Source organism: Ictidomys tridecemlineatus, chromosome 4 (genome assembly GCF_052094955.1).
Source record: "Ictidomys tridecemlineatus isolate mIctTri1 chromosome 4, mIctTri1.hap1, whole genome shotgun sequence".
Classification (NCBI taxonomy): Eukaryota; Metazoa; Chordata; class Mammalia; order Rodentia; family Sciuridae; genus Ictidomys; species Ictidomys tridecemlineatus.
In genome coordinates, this window is record NC_135480.1 from 159,259,296 (window position 1) to 159,277,590 (window position 18,295).

The 18,295-nt window shown below is 31.6% G+C and overlaps 1 protein-coding gene across 5 annotated transcripts in view; it reads left to right on the top strand.

Moving 5' to 3' along the window:
* The window catches only part of Cntln (centlein), a 313,688-nt gene that overhangs the window by 254,417 nt on the left and 40,976 nt on the right, over nucleotides 1-18,295 (top strand). For 3 of the 5 annotated variants that reach the window (XR_005733953.2, XM_005340132.5, XM_040285836.2), the window contains exon 19: nucleotides 14,747-14,938. Coding sequence is in view for 4 of the 5 variants with exons in the window: in XM_005340132.5 (XP_005340189.2) it covers nucleotides 14,747-14,938 (192 nt within the window). In the remaining variant the exon portion in view is untranslated. Of the gene's footprint in view, nucleotides 1-9,549; nucleotides 9,715-14,746; nucleotides 14,939-18,295 lie in introns of those variants that run through there. The other 2 variants (XM_078047677.1, XM_078047678.1) reach the window with 2 other exon arrangements.

An 18,295-nucleotide genomic window follows, 5' to 3' on the forward strand; every position in this document is an offset into this window, starting at 1 on the left:
TTTTTCATTATTACAAACCGATGGTATATTTGAAATATTTTATTTAAATGAAGAGAAGAAAGAAACCTACTGATGTAAGTATCTCACAGAAAGAATGCAAGCAAGATAAGAAGATCAGATAGAATGTAGCAAGATAAGAAGATTGGGAGAATATCAGCTATATGAGAAGAGCCAGAGAAGGAAAACAAAAAGAAGCATATGCAGAAACTGAAGGAAAAGTATATAAGCATGCTGTTATACAGAAAAGAAAGAAACATTTTAAAAAGAAGAAAGAAATTTGCTCAAGCCTGTTGGATGCCATAGAGGAACTGAAAATAGCTGAGGAGCAGTTGTTGAACTTTACTTATAAAGTTGTATTCATAGAAATCTTGATAGGAAATGATAAAAATTGTACTCAAATTAACATTAAAAAGAAAAATGAAGCTCACAAAATCAAAAGATTAACAAAAGATAAACTTAGGAACTAGCACCAGATACTAATGTCACTGATGCTTCTCTTTACTTCACATTGCTTCATCCCAGACCATCCTTTTCAGTGCAGACTTTCCATGTATGCCAGCCGGGTGCTAAGCATTATAGTTTAGAACCTGGAGAAAAAAACGGATTTTTTTTCATTCTACTCTTTTTGTCTTCCTATGATTTAGAAGATAGTTAATTTTCTACAACTGCAAGAGGAAAAAAATGTGTTGTCTGTGTAATTCTGAGGTAGGATTTAGGTTAATTTCTTTGTATGCATATTTTTACCTACATGAATAATTGACAGAAGATTTGAGACATGCAGGATACGGGAACATTTCTATTGGGCAGGAGTAGTCTACATATTCCAGTATATTTTGTGTTTCTGTATTTCACCCACTTAACTTTTTAATCATTATGGTACTCAAAAGTATCACCACAGATTTCCAAAATACATGTCCCAGTAACATGTATTCTTTGAGAACCATTGTTCTAGGAGAATGGCAGAAAACCCAACTTGATAATAAAAACAAAAATAACTCCCAGAATACTCTTTTTCCTAAAGATCTATATGAATTATGGTAGTTTATGTAAGTTAACTGAGAACCAGATATTTATCTGATTTTATTTATTGAGTGAGTACTCTGTTAGATCAATCATTATTACTTTTTGAAAGAATGTGATAAACAGAAGATAATTCTAAAAGAAAATAAAATAGGGCTGGGGCTATAGCTCAGTGGTAGGGCTCTTGCTAGCATGTGTGTGGCACTGGGCTCAATCATTAGCATCACATAAAAATAAATAAAACAAAGCCATTCTGTCCATCTACAATTACAAAGCAAATTAATAAAAAAATAAAGGATGATGGCAAGATGTTCCTATGTGGAATTTTTTTTGTGTTGAAAACATAGCACTTCAATGAAATGTCTGAGAAATATCTTGAATAATATTGTATAAATCCAAGTTATATAAATTTCTTTTTTGTTTTTCTCCTATAAAAAATGTCTGTTTTATGATCTGAAAGGTATTTTTTGCTTATTTTTATATATGTTAGCTTTTAGTGGGGAAAAAATCTCATTTTAAATTGTATCAGTATCTTGTCAAGTTCAGGGATTATAAAAACTTATTTTAAAATATGTCATCAGCTGGGACTGGAGCTCAGTGGCAGACTACTTGCCTAATAAGAAGCCCTGAATTTGATCCCCAATACAAAGAACTTTAAATTGAAAAAAAAAATCATTTTTAAAAAAATTTCTTGACTCTTACAAAACTTATATAGGAAATAAAGAAAAACTTTACTAAGTTGTTTCTCTTGAGAATTTTAGTAGGATATATTTATAAATGATCAACATCACATGAATACTTAGTGTTGCTGCTATTAAATGTGTAATGAGTTGTAGGGTTTTTAAAATTCTCTACTAGCTTTCATCCAAATAATTTATTTGCAGAATTAGATGTGGTACTACAAGGAAAGACATACAATGAACCCTATTATAAAATATTTTGATTTCTACGTATTATGACACTATTCACACTTAAGATGTATTTAAGAAATATATAGCTTTTCACTAGTTTGAAAATGTAAACTTAGAACTATAAAGGATTATCTTTAGTCTTTGAATTTGTAACCCAAAAAGTTAGTAATATTTAATTTAGATTAGTGTGATAATGTAGTATTTCTGTAAACTGATTCAAGTATAATTTAAGCTTAGTGTTCATAAATGCTTTTAGAGGCTTTTTCAAAGGACTTTATCTTAGAAAATATGAATTTCAGAAGTATATCATGCTCTATTATAAATTTTTACATGTCAAAAGTTATTTTAACGGGGCCTGGGGTTGTTGCTCAGCGGTAGAGCACTTGCCTCTCACGTGGGAGGTACCAGGTTCGATCATCTGCACCACATAAAAATAAATAAATATTTTTTTAATGTAATTTAACAAATACCTGCCCTTTGAAATCTGTACAGGAATTTAATAATACAAACAGTTTTTAATTCTCTAGATTCTCACTGATGTTTAATAACAGTACTGTACATGAGCATTCATTTCCTCAGGCTAGTCTACAAAGGCCTCTCCTTTTTTTTCCCCCCTCCACTTTTCACATTTATTTATTCTGTCCTCTGTCAGTTTTATTCTGCCATCAAGTGATATTTTAATTATTTTGGTTATTGTTTTAGCCTAAAAACATTTGATTCTTCCTTATAACTTCTGGGTTTTTTATTCTAATTAGTTATACACATGATAGTAGAATGTATTTTTACATGTTATACATATAGAGAGTATAACTTCTCATTCTTCTGGTTGTACATGATGTAGAATTACATTGGTCATGTAATCATATATGTACATAGGATAGTAATGTCCAATTCATTTTACTATCTTTTCTATTCCCATTCCTCTTCCCTTCCCTTTCTTCCCCTTTTTCTAATCCAAAGTACTTCTCTGCTTCCCTAAATCACACTTTATTGTGAAATTAGTATCCACATATCAGAGAAAATATTTAGTCATTGGTTTGGGGAGATTGGTTTGTTTCACTTAGCATGATATTGTCCAGTTCCATCCATTTACCAGAAAATGCCATAATTTCATATTGGCACCAAAACAGACACGGAGACCAATGATACAAAATAGAAGGCACAGAGAGAAACCCATAGAAATACAGTTGAATTTTTATATATATATATATTTGTTGTCCAATTATATTCTTTCTTCATACTAGACAAAGGTGCCAAAAACATACATTGGAGAGAAGAAAGCCTATTTAAAAATATTGCTGGGAAAACTATAGGAAAATGAAATTAAACCCTTATCTCTCACCCTGTACAAAACTCAAATCAAAGTGGATCAAGGACTTATGCATTAGAACAGAGACCCTGCACCTAATAGAAGTAGGCCCACATCTTCTCCATGTCATCTTAGGAACTGACTTCATAAGACTTCTGAAGTGCAAGGAGTAAAATCAAGAATCAGTAAATGGGTTGGAATCAAATTAAAAAGCTTCTTCACAGCAAAGGAAACAATCAAGAACATGAAGAGGTATCCCATAGAATAGGAGGAAATCTTTGCCACCTACACCTCAGATAGAGCATTAACTTCCAGAATATATAAAGAATTCAAAAAACCTAACACAAAAAAACACAAATAACCCAGTCAATAAATGGGCTTAGCAACTTAACAGACACTTCACAAAGGAAGAAATATGATTGGACAACAAATATATGAAAAAATGTTCAACATCTCTAGCAATTAGAGAAATGGAAATTAAAACTACACTGAGATTTCATCTCACTCCACTCAGAATGGCTATTATCAAAAATACAGGCAACTCTAGATAGGGCAACGGAGGCGGGAGGGGAAGGGAGGGAGCAATGGATGTTCAAAAGGTGGTGGAATGAGATGGACATCATTACCCTAAGTACATGTATGAAGATACAAATGGTATGAATATACTTTGTATAAAACCAGAGATATGAAAAATTGTGCTCTATATGTGTAATATGAATTGTAATGCGTTCTTCTGTTATATATATTAATTAGAATAAAAAAATTTTAAAAATACAAGGAACAATAAATGTTGGCAAGGATGTGGGAAAAAGGGTTTATTTTTACATTGCTTGTGGGACTGCACATTGGTGTAACCACTCTGGAAAACAGTATGGAGATTCCTCAGAAAACTTGGAATGGAGCCGGGGATATAGCTCATTTGGTAGAGTGCTTGCCTTGCATGCACAAGGCCCTGGGTTCGATCCACAGCAACACACACACACAAAAGGCAGGGTCAGGACAAGCAAGCTGATCACTCTGGCAAGAAAACTCAGAATAGAACCACCATTTGACCCAGTTATCCCACTCCTCAGTATAACCAAAGAACTTAAACAGCATACTACAGTGATACAGCCATCTCAATGTTCATAGAAGCTCAATTCACAATAGCTAAACTATGGAACCCACCTAGGAGCCCTTCAACAGATGAATGAATAAAGAAAATGTGGTGTATGTATATAATAGAATATTACTCAGCCACAAAGGCCTTTCTGATCTATAAAAATACAGTAAGAGTTGATACTACTGTAATAGTACTCCAATAGGACAAAAAAGTAATCCAGAGTACTGAAGCTTGTTTTTTAGGAGATTTGAGTTTACTTATGAGGATGAGGAAGTCTTCATGAGACTTCTGCAGATTATATTTGTTCCTGATAATTCAGTCGCTGTAACTTCACTTGAAAATTTATGATTCTTTATTTAGAAACAGATGTCAAAATCACCATAAAACACCAGCTATCATTTTTGTTGATTTGGCATGTTTATTAATTTTTTCCTTGGCTTACATAGTTTGGGGAGGATTATTTTCCTCTTGCCTCCACACAATTTCAATGCCTGAAAAAAGTCTTGACAAAAGGGGTGGAGGAAAAATAGAATTAAAGATGTTGTGGGAACTGACTTCTTTCATAAGACTCCTAAAGTGCAAGAAGTGGCAGAGCACATGCCTAGCACATGTGAGGCACTGAGTTTGATCCTCAGCACCACATAAAAATAAGTATGTAAATGAATGAAGGTATTCTGTCCATCTACAACTTAAAAAAATTTAAAAGAAAAAAGATGTTGTGTGTCTATCATATATGAGGAATAGATATTTCTATGTTGAATTAGCTGAGTTTAAGCAGTAAAAAGTAAAAGGAAAGTGACAAAATGAGTTTTAGTTACTTAGTTTTTTCCTTTGGAACATCAAACAGCACTATCATTATTTTTTATCCCTGCCAGGTGAAAGAATTAGAATTCAAATACATTGCATCCTCATGGTCAGTAGTAAGCAAGTCATGTGTGGCTCAAGTGTTAGGAGAGCTGTGACTGAGCTTATAATATTACCATATGGACATTGAGAACTTATTTTCACAGAGATAATGATGAATTTTTTCTGTATATACATTTTTTCTCAAGTGTTTATATCTGTATTTAGTATCTGGTGTGTAAAGAGGGCTTTTATTCTGGTAACTTGAACTGAGAATTTGAAATTACAAACCTCTTTTTGCTATAAATAGACAAATGTTTACTTTTGTCCACAAATATTTGAAAATCAACCATGTAAGTTAATTTTTACATATTATAAATCTCACATATAATACATCTGTTATTTTTCACATTGTTGTAGAAACAGAAGTTGAAGTAATATGGTTTAACTTTGATTGAGCTAAAATGCATTGGTTTAGTTATTTGGATTATTTTGAAATTTTCATCACATAGATGAAAATTTGCTTAATCTCAATAATGTCAAAAGTATTAATGCAAATTAAAGGACATATGTTAAATGTTTTCAGAATTTTGGTCTGTTTTGAGAATTAAAAGTATTAGTAAACTGTTTTGAACAATTTGACATTTGAGATAATAGTGTTTGTTTTCAATTTGAGAAATCATTTTTAACATATTTATAAAAGAATAACTTAATTGGACATTAATAAGAACTTACATCATAAAATGCAAGGGCATTGAATAAATTTACTCCTTGTAAATGTTATTGAGAGTAACATATCTCTTATCCATATGCAGATATCCATATTTCTCTGATAGAATCTAATTTTAACACATCAAGACAGATTGGCGTTTTCAGTACCATAAAAAACTGCTTTGTTAATTGCAAACCATATTTAGTATGACCTTATAACAAAGTAGCTCCTTAAGTGTCATGCTTTGTCTTTAATGTGCACACTGGAGCTTGGTTCATCTGTGCTAGACAACTGCACTTCATGAAAAGAGTTTTTTTCTTGATAGGCAATTAGCAGTAATTAGGAAAATTCACCTTAATAAGATGTCAACATGGTATTATTTTAAAAAGTTGAATGTCAGTGACTTAAAAAGAAAGTTCTCTGACACGTAGGTATGGCATGTGAAACATGAAATGTTAATTTAACTTTTCTGCTTATTATTCATGCACAATATTATTTTGTCATTCAGACACTACATTGACAGAGTATAAGGGTGTTAAAATAGTGCTGCTAGAATAAAAAGAGGATTAATCTACCATTGGCCAATTAGCCAAAGGGTACTTAATGGTCTCTAAAGGCTACTGAAATCTAACTACTAGCAAAAGCTAGTGGTAAAAAGTCCTCTATATTACCTTCATTTGCTTGACGTTTTGTGAAACATACTGTAGGCTTTTAATAACTGCATTTGTCAGAAAACAGTTTGTAAGTGAGTCATGTAGTAACTGAGTGGATTTTTCATAAGATATTTTGTTACATAGATAATTATATCTCTGTCTAGATCCTTTGTTATTGACTTTCAGTTTTTAATTTTTTTCTCTTGGTGTTATCAAATATCATAACAAAGCAAAATTTATGCTTTAAATGTAAAACTTTTATTACTAAACTTGAGTTATAACTCTTAACTATTTACCTTCCTGAGTACTTACATGGAAATTTCGTGTGTTGGTGACTGGAAAATCAACTGTATAAGTGTCTTGATTACTCTCAGGAGTATTATTTAATTAAGTGACTAAGTTTTTAGTCTTATACATAGACAACAACATACAGAATTTTGTTTCTTTATATTTTATTCTCTATAAAATTGTAATATGCCAAATGAAAGAATGTTGACTATTCACAGGAAGAAGTATCATTAAGATTTCTCTTTCTAGGGGGTTTATAGGGGTTGTGCCTCTAAAATTCACATAGATATTTATAAGCTAGAATTTTATCTCAATTCTCTGCTTTAATTCTGATAACAAAATTTACATTATAATTATTTTTAAAAATAAGATTTTTAAATTGCTGACTCTGCTTAAGTATGAACCAGAATAATCAAGTTGTAAAATAATCAGTGAACTTATAGTAATGTCCTATGTCAGCCCTAAGCAGAATTTAAGATTCAGAGATTTTGGTAAAGTAATTCAAAACAGATTACTCCTATTCAGCAGTTGCTTTTCACTACTTTGATTGCCAATTCCTATGGCTTTCTTTTTTTTTTAATTTTCATTTTTTTATTGATTGTTCAAAACATTACAGAGCTCATGATATATCATCTTTCATACATTTGACTCAATTGGGTTTTGAACTCCCCAAATACATATTGCAGACTCACTTCTGTTACATACTCACATTTTTACATAATGGCATATTAGTGACTGTTGTATTCTGCTACCTTTCCTATCCCCTACTATCCCTCCTCCCCTCCCCTCCCCTCCCATCTTCCCTCTCTACCTCCTCTGCTGTTGTTCAATTCTCTCCTTTTTTCCCCCTCCCCCTTGCCCCTCATAACCTCTTATAATTTTGTGTATCACTGAAGGTCTCCTACCATTTCCATATGCTTTCCCTTCTCTCTCCCTTTCTCTCCCCCCATTCGTCTTAGTTTACTGTTAGTCTTTTCCTCATGCTCTTCCTTCCTGTTCTATTCTTAGTGGCTCTCTTTATATCAAAGAAGACATTTGACATTTGTTTTTTAGGGCTTGGCTAGCTTCACTTAGCATAATCTGCTCTAATGCCATCCATTTCCCTGCAAATTCTATGATTTTGTCATTTCTTAGTGCTGCATAATACTCCATTGTGTATAGCTGCCACAATTTTTTTATCCACTCATCTATTGAAGGGCATCTAGGTTGGTTCCACAGTCTAGCTATTGTGAATTGTGCTGCTATAATCATTGATGTGGCCGTATACGTATAGTGCGCTCTTTTAAGGTCCTCAGGGAATAGTCCAAGAAGGGCAATAGCTGGGTCAAATGGTGGATCCATTCCCAGCTTTCCCAGGAATCTCCATACTGCTTTCCAAATTGGCCTCACCATTTTGCAGTCCCACCAGCAGTGTACAAGTGTGCCCTTTTCCTATGGCTTTCAAAAGAGAAAAAAAAAATTGGAGATTACTCTGTAGTTATAGATGGGAACTACACTTCACTCTACCCTGTTTCTGATCGACCTTTTCCAACATTCAACATCTAACCTTTTCTCCAGTATCATCTGGTAGAGTTCTTTTTCCACCAACCATTTCTTCCAAGGGCTTCCCCAAAACCCTGCTGCTCTAACCATGTCCTTCAATGTCATGTTTAGATGGATTCTATAGAATTTCTGTGTCTATTTTTTAGATCCTACTATCCCAACTAAAAATATTTTCCTAATTTTAAAATGTTTCATTACTTTAAGCTTTTACTGTGAAAAAATATATGGAAAATACAACATGTATCTTTGAATACAATAGAGTGACTGTTGTCCAGAAAAAAATTTAGGGTGACTATTGTCCAGAAAAAAATGTAGGTCACAATTAGTCTCTTATTGGAAGTGAATATTTGAGAATTAAAAGTATTCCTTTGTTTTGGGGCACTACTTCTAAAGTATTAGAATACTCAAAATCCTTTTCTTTATATGCTATAGCTAATATTGTGACCATTAAATAGTCAGGTGTTGCATATTTTATTCTTTGGAGATATCAAGATCTGAAAATATAAAAACAATATATTGTTTTGGAAGTCCTTAGGGAAATTTTATTTCAGATTTCTTTCTAAATAAACCCTTTACTTCTTACATTGGACCTGTAAAATCTTTTTTGGACCCATTTACTATTATTATTATTATTATTATTATTATTATTATTATTATTATTATTATTATTATTATTATTATTAATTCATTCTAAACATTAACCTGTTTACTAAAGATCTCTGGTGATGAAGATATGCTCCTTCTCCTCAGGTCTGTTCTCAGTTTACTCATCCACATTCTAGCAGGTACCTTCTCTCACATAAAAACTGAAGAGCAGAGTGGTTAAGGTATAGGCTAGAGCAATTGATGCTACCTCTAGTTTCTAGGACACATGTGACACAGCATATTAGGGAAATTACTTGAAAAGAAACTGGCTCTAGAGGTATAACCAGGCAGGAACTGAGGAGAGTAGCAGTTCCCTTAGATTTCTGTTCTGTTTCTTGATTACACTGTAATTTGTTGTTAAATATTTCTGGTTTATAGACTCTGGTCAAGGCAAGGGTTATAACTTTTTCATTTACCATTGACAATACAGAATTATTGTAGTGCTTTCCACCTGATATAGAAAAAAGAATGAATGATATTGAGTCAGATTCTGAATCTAAATACTTCCCATTCAAATCTTACAGAAAATGTCAAGTTGGAGCCCAAAATTAAAGCAATTTGTGAATGCAGTCCTACATAAGAGAATAAGGAAGAGTAGGCCAAGGGAAACATCTTCACCCTGGGAATCCTATTGCTGAGAGCAGCAAAGGAAAGATTCTGAACAGAAGCCTTTTGCTTGGCAAATGAACTACAGATGAAGATCTGGTGGCGTCAGTTTATATTTCTAAGCATAGAAAATGGAATATTCAAAAAATTTCAAAAATAAAATTAATACAAAATTATGGATGAGGCAACAAAATTAATCCACAGTGAGGTTTATATAAACCATACACCAAAGGGTTTGAGATACTTGCTTGAGGGTGGGACAGGGTGGGAAAAAGGGAACAAAGGACAGGCTCAACAGGGGACTGATTTTTAAAAAATTATGACTTACACTAGTTTTTTATGCTGCATAACAATTTATCATAAACTAAGCAAGTTAGAAACAACATATACTTTCATTACCACTGGTTTTCCCGTGTCAGGAGTCTGGCACGCCTTAGCAGGTCTTCTGCTCAGAGTATCACAGGCTGTAATCAGTGTGTCATCAAGGCTGCCTTCCTTTCTATAGCTAGGCTTCCCTTCTAAACTCACATGTTTCTTGAAAAATAAAATAACTTTCTTTTGGATATAGAACTGAGGCCCTTTTTTTCTTCCTGGCTGCCAACCAAGAACCATTCTCACCTCTTTGAGGCCTCCCTTAGATTTTTGCATTGTGGTTCCTTCCTAGTCCCTTCATAACATGTCAGCTTACTTCTTCCAGGCTACCAGGAGGATATATCTCTCAGGGAAAGCCCCTGATCATCTTCAAGAGAGCATACCACATAAGGTTATAACCAGGCAGGGTAATCTTAAAGTGACTTGATTAGAATCCTAATTGCCACCACAGAGTCTCCTTTTAGTATAAGTTATCATTGTGGTAATAACCTGTTTTATTCTCAGGTTCCACCTACATACAAGGGGAAGATATTATAGCAAGAAGTAGGTCATTGGGGGTCATCTGAAAATTGTGTTTACCACAGGATTCACTACTGAAGAATAGTAATATATTCAGTATGTGTATTCTTGTTTCTTCTTATACTTGTTTAGAGAGTTATGTACATTTCAGAGATTTATAGTTCATTGCTATTTATTTTTAATTTAAATTAAACTTTTAACTGTTACATAAATTTATGAATTTTTACTTGTTTATGAGGTACCATGAGATGTTCCAATACATATACACATTATATAATGTTTAAATCAGCTTAAACACGTTTGTCTCTGCCAACATTTATCATTTCTTTATGGTGAAAACATTCCAAAATTTTTCTTCTAGTTTTTTGATATATATAGTATATTATCATTATCTAAAATCGGGCAAATTTTATAATGTCATATTATGTGTATGTCTGAATAGGTAACAAATCCCATCATAATATACAGCTGTGATGTACAAATAAAAAATGGGCAAAGAAAAATAAATAAATAGTCACCTTACTGTGCAATATACAACACCAAAAATTTCTTACTTCTACATAACTATAACTTAGTATTAACTGATAAACTTTTCCCCATTCTTCTCACTGGCCTGTGGTAACCACCATTCTACTCTCAACTTATATGAGATCAACTTTTTTAGATTCCATACATTAGTAAGATCATGAAGTGCTTGTCTTTCTGTGCTTAGTTTATTTCACTTAACATAATGATCTCCAGTCCCATCCTAAAGTTCTAAGATGTAAATAATTAGTATTATCTACTCTAAATTTTTGTAGTATTAAGTTCTATTTTATAATTGGTTAGAAATAATCGACTATACATAAATAAATACAAATTTCAATACTTACTGAAGTAAACTTTTAAATTTAAAAAGTCTTTTAGACTGCAGCACTGAGCATACAGAGTCAGAGGAGCACATCTGGCATCAATAAGCATGTAGCCTAGCAGAGATCCTAAATTGATCCTAGTAAAACAAGTAACTCTGCCTTAGGATGAACTAAAATTTCTGTCAAGAGAGAAATTATAGGATAATTATATACATATATTAAACAATTTTTTTCATTAATCTATGTCCTCATCTTTAAGATATGTCTCAGACTCTGTAGGGTAGCATTTCCCATAAAATAATGCTACCAATAATGCTTCAGATTTAAAATCTACCAAGTGCTATCACAGATGTTTTAAAAATTCTGTCTTCAAAATTACCATTCTTAAGTAAGCAACATCATCTTTGTTTTAAAGGAGGAAACAAAGATTCATACTTGCCAAAGTCCACTTGGTTGATAAGAAACAGTTCCAGAGAAAGAAAATCTGGAAATTATGACTCTTCCATCTGTGCTTTGTTGTCTCTTTTAAATACAATGTAACATAAAAATTTAAAAACTTTGGTGATGGAAAAGTAATATAAAAGAAATATGAATCATTCTATTAATAAAAAGAATAATTTAAGGGTAATCTTAATTTATTAGTAGATTTTACAGCACAATCTCTTTCTAACAAGATCACCCACAAAAGTAGTATCACAGCCCAAAACAAGAGTAAGGAAAAGAAAGATTTTATACTATTTCTCTCTATAGCATTTCTCAAATAAGAAACAGAATTCTTAAACTGAGGGAAATTAATAATAGAGCCCACATTATTTGTCTAAAATTCTAAGGGATAAACAAAAAATTTCAAACTGATGGAATAAATGGTTTGTATAGTTCCCATTTCAACAGATGCTTCTATGCATATATAATGTTAGAAATGTTTTAAAGATTGTAAAGATTTTAAGTATCCTTTAATCAAAATATTATATTTTAATAAAGTACAAGTAATTCTATCTTCTCCATAGTTTTAGTGTTTCTTTATTTAATGATTTTTGTATTGTTAAGATGATGGTGAAATTTACTTATGTATGTCTTTCAGAGAAATACTTTTTTGGGGTTGGTCTTTCCTCAGTAAAGACATACTATAGTGTTAATATCTGCCATCATGGAAGTAATAGACAGAAAATAGGAGTAAGGCAAATAAGAAAAGCCTGTTCATAAGGAGATAAGAAACTCACCAGATTTTAGTTTCTTGTGTTGTTTGAGATTCTACCTGCAATTGCTGCCATGAGTTACATCTTTCCAAACGGAAATCTTGAAAAGTATAATTTAAATGCAAAGTGTTAACATCAGAATTCAGAAATATTCTGGTATATGCTGCCAAAGTAAAAACTTAACTAATACTACATTATTAATGAACTGTATTTTAATTTATATGGTTATAAATAGATTGTAAATAAGAGCTGTAATTGATGTGTCCTTACAGCATATCTGAGCTACAAATAGGAAACCTTTCTTTTGGTTCTTTCTATACCTAAGGCATTATTTTTACATATTGTGTTGTATACATAGGTGGTCAAAAGCATCCTCCTTGAAGGATTTAATGTTTACTAATGTTCATAGACAAGGAACATGCGTAGTTTTATGGGAGCAAAGAGAAAGAAGAAGAAAAGAACAAAGAAGACTTTGTGTGGAAGGAAAACTAAGTTGCCCTTCAAAGATGAGAAGTCCTTCACTTGTAGGAAACACTATGTGTAGTCATTGATACAGAAATGGCAGGGAAGTTTGGCTTCAGGTGATAACATGACAAACACAAGTCTAAGTTAATATTAGAAAAACTTTATTATCTACAGATATCTGAGTTTTATTCCATTGGGATGAACAACTCCTAAAGACCTTTGAAAAAAGGAATAACAGGTGAAAGTTGTAGTAGGAAATTGTATAAAAAGTGAGATGGAGTTGGGGAGAGGGAAGGTCCTGGCAGTAACCTCAATGGGATAATGAGAATCTCCATTGAGTGAATACAGACAGAGAATACAGATAGAATACAAATTTAAGAGACTATATAATTTATATAACATGACAACTGCTTGGAAATAGGAAATTAATAAATAGGGAAAAGTAGATTCAAGCTTGAATGGTAACCCAGAAAATTTTTAGATTTAAGGAAATTGTGATTTCACATTCAGATATTAATTATTGAGGTACCTTTGGGACAATTCATGAACAAATATTTACTGAAAATCTCTAGAACTGTACTTATAGATCATAAACTAAAATATATCCAAATAAATAGTCTTTTCACCAAGACATACTCTTATTTCAAATATATCAAGCCCTAGTTCTGAATCCATGATCTGAAATATTCATTCTTAACTCTACACAATGTGTATACAAATACATATTTATTTGGGTTCTAGATATTATGCTTAAAAACAATGTTAATACGTAAATTATTTATACCCCATGTTTATAGTACCATATATTTTAGCTACATCTTTTGCTGTTTCTAATTGGAATTCATAACAAAGAAACATTTTTTCTCACGAGAGATTTCAGGATCATTTTGTCTAATTGTTCCTTATGTTCAACTACCATATTATAAGCTTCTTTGGAATAATAAATCAGTCATGCAGTTACCCTCTTAAGGATCTTGGAGTTGTTATGCTGCTAGTTTGGTGACATTCTGAAGACTATAGATTGGTAAAAGAGCAGGGCTAACAGTAAGATAGTTTTTTGTTTTACACTTCTTCTCAAAAATATTTTTAGTATATCATTTAGCAAAATATTTGTTATCAAAATTCAAATATTAGAAGTTCAGTGCAATTCTGTGTCCACATTACAAAAAGGACTTGTCAGCTATCAACCAAGTACATAATATTGAGCAAGTTTGTTTGCATGCTATTTGAAATAAAACCCTAATAAGACTCATCTGTTAATTGGACTTAACATTTATGTTCCTACATGAGAAATATTTTGGCTACTATAGAGAGTAGTAAGATCTATTAAGTAGAATAAACAACTAATATCTGTTATCCTTTCCTGCTCTGTGTATACAAATACATATTTATTTGTATTTTACCAAGTTAAGTACATCGACCCCGTGAATCTCTGGCTCACTCATGTATTTGTGAAGGCAAAGAAATAGTACTTCTTGAGTAAAGACCAGCCAACCAGAAGTTATTGAGTACAGCTAATTCATATTGTTTTCACTTTACTAGCCCACAAACTTAAGCAAAAGCTAATTGAAGTTAGAATTTTTGCAATTTTTATGACCTTTTATAATTGTTTTCTTCAACATTATCTTATTGTAGGATTTTATGCTGAAAATCATTGAATTAACGATTATTTACCTTTATATTTATATTTCTTTTTCTTTTTTATTTTAAAGAAGTTAAATTTGGATTTGGCTGAGCTTCGGAAGGAAAAAGAAGATTTACTAAAAAAATTGGAGTCCTCATCTGAAATCACAAGTTTGGCAGAAGAAGTTTCCCGGATAACAACTCCTCGGATACACATTACATCACTGAGTCCTTCAAGGAGCATGGATCTGGAAATGAAGCAATTGCAGTGTAAACTAAAGGTGATTTTAAAGTTTATTAAATATGAAAACATCCTTAAAGACAAGCTTATATCAACTATAATTTATTCTAATAAAAGTAAATTATGGCATCCAAAAATTATTAATACTACACTTTATTTTATCATTCCCCAGGTTTAGTTTGATAGATTCTTATCTGTTAACTCATAATACTGTTCTCTGAAAAAAAAAAAAATGACCAGACACCCTGAAATCGTAACTTAGGAGCTAATGGAAACTTCTTCTCCAATATTCAACTCCTCTCTGCCCCCAATGTCTCCCTCTGACTAAACAGAATTGTCTCAAACATAGTATCAACATATACCTAATTGCTCTCCTCTATACATGTTACTATTTTAGTTTGGTCCTTTTTGATTGGATATGGAGAAGGAGAAGAGATGTAGAGAGGGGGAGAAGAAGCAGAAATCAAAGATGGACTGGTTTAGTATATTTCAACAAGTTAAATGTGTGAGAATAAAAAGCTGTGGTCCTTTGGTTTATAAAGAATTATATTTAAGTCGAGAAAAAACTTGTCAACAGTTTAAAAATGGGGCTGACCTTACTTTAAATAGAATTACCTTGTAAGAAACAAGATTGATGAGTTTTAATTGGAGAGTTAATTTTCATGCTGCTTAAAACAAGTTCATTTGCTTTTCACATATTTAATTCTGTTCTTCAGTGGGAATTGGTAGCTAGAAGCTAAAGGCAGTGTTATATAGGACCATAGTTACAATGAGAGTCACTAGAAGGAAATATCTTACTGTAAATGCACAGTGTACATTTAAAAATAGAATTACTGTTAAGATTATATTGACTTATTGAATTGTGGAACAGACTCAGTTGTTTTCAACCAAAAATGATATTTTAGTATAGGATTAAGAATAAGATAAAATTTAAAATAAACGAGTGCATCTTTGCTTGAAAATATTTTGCTTTCTTAGAAATAATCATTTACAAAACTGGCATTAATTCGGATACTTTTAAATGCCATCCTTGGACAATGTTTACATGTAGAACTTGCCTCAACAACATTTTATGTTTAAATACCTTATATAAAATTAGAAATGTAAGAAAAAATAATTGTGAAAGTTTGGGGGCATGTATCTTTTAAAAGATGCTTTTGTCTTTGAAAAGGTGCAATAAAATAAATAAATCAAACATTTTAGTGTTTAGGTTTAATATACTAGAAGATAAAATCATTGAGATAGTCTTTGGTCTTATATATTACGTAGATTCTAATTCATAATTCTGTGATTCTTTTGAAGTGTTCATGATCCTGATATGTCATTTTCACCTAGATAAAATTGAATATTAGATCCTGTACTATATGACTTCTACAGTTTTTTAAAAAAATTGCTAATACTTTTAAGTTGATTTATTTGATTTTACTTGCTATAGATGGTCTGAAAGCAATTAAAAAATAAAAGAAACAAATGGTCTAACATAATTTTGAGTGAAAATAGACCTACTTGAATATTTGTGTGTAAATTATTTACAATATAATTTTCCATAGTATAAGTTTTTACCCACATATAAATATTTATCTTCTTTTGAAGGAAAGTATCAGTCAGAAAAGTGAAACATGAGAATACCTAAAACAGTTTTGTTTAATTGTCTGTATCTAACCTGTAGTCTTGGAATACTGGTCAGGACATATAGAAACAAAAAAGATAAACATTTACTTTTATTTTGTTTCATATTTTCAAATGGAAATTTCCTAAAAGAAATTTAAGTACATAATACTCTCTGCTACTAAAAATTTCTGTTTCAATATATTTGTTCATTAGTGCTGCCATAACAATATCACAGACGAGGTAGCTTAAAAAATAAACATTTATTTTCTCACAGTTCTGAAACTGGAGCTCCAAGGTCAAACTTTTCTGAGGCCTCTCCTTGCCATGTAGATGGCTTCCTTTGTCTTCATGTGATCTTCCCTTTGTTCATCTCCATCTCCTAATTTCCTCTTCTTATAAATACACCGGTAATATTGTATCAGGACCCACCCTAAAACCTCATATTATATCTTATATAGTTAAAAAGTTCCTATCTCTACACATAGTCCCATTCTGAGGTCCTGGGGTTAGGTGAGGACTTCAGCATATACGCATTTTAGGGGAACACGATATAGTCCAACACAGATCTCAAACTTTGAATGCAGTGATTATCTAAGAAGTAGCTTATTTTCTGAGATATATATATATATATGTATATATATATATATATAAACTTAGTTGAGAAAGTTGATTAGACTTAAATCTCTTAAAGGTCCACATGGCATTTTTTTTAAATTTTGGTCAATTAATATGTAGAGATATAGTTTTGGGTGTGTGGTGCAATGGATTGTACCCAGAGGTGCTCTACAACTGAACTACATACCCAGCCCTTTTTGATTTTTATTTGGGGACAGGATCTCCCTAAGTTGGCTTTGAACTTGTTTCTCCTACCTCAGCCTTCTGAATTGCTTCACTTGCAAGCATGCTGCACTGCACCTGGCTGTGATTTCTTATGTGTATTTTTCAAATGTCCTTGATTCACTTAATATAATTAGAGTGCTCAGAAGCATTTTCTGTATCTTTATTTTTGTTCATATTATATATGTTTTCTCGAAGACCCAGCTTTATATAGATAGGTAATAAAATGTTAGCAATATACAAATTCCTTTTAGTGAATAATATATAATCAGTTCTTTATATTTACTTTATAGTTTTTTTATACAATATGGGTTAAATAATACTTAAATTTATATTTATGATTTTTTATTACTTTCTGATTGTTAAAGACCATTCTTTGTGATATGTACAATGTTATCTTCCAATTTGCATATAAATTAAAAATAATGGACATTAGTTTTTAAACTATTGTTACACAATCTATGAGTAGGCAATTCTAAGTGTCTTACAAATACTAACCAAATAATTTTCATTTAACCCTATAAGATGGATTCTGATACTACCTCTCCACTAACTTCTTGTAGAGCCTGGTCAAAGAAATTACTTAACTACTCTAATGTTCTAAAGCAGAAATACCTTTCTGCTTATTTCATAAGGACTTTTGAGGATCAAATGAAATAGCTGTCAGACTTAAAGATTTTGGCAAAAGCATATATCAAGCTGGCATTATTTTATCTATCCTAATTCAGTAATCCCTCTATTTTCTAGAACTCATTCATAAGTATAGCATATTCAGCCACATAAGATACAGCCTTAAGTCTAAAAACAGAAATGAGTAGAATAGCTATCTCAAAATTCACTTAATTTATTCCACTGAAGATACTGTCAGACTTTTGTTTTACTATCTGTTGTCTTTTATTTTAGATGTTTATTTACTTCATTATTTCATGTTTATTTATTTCATGTGTCA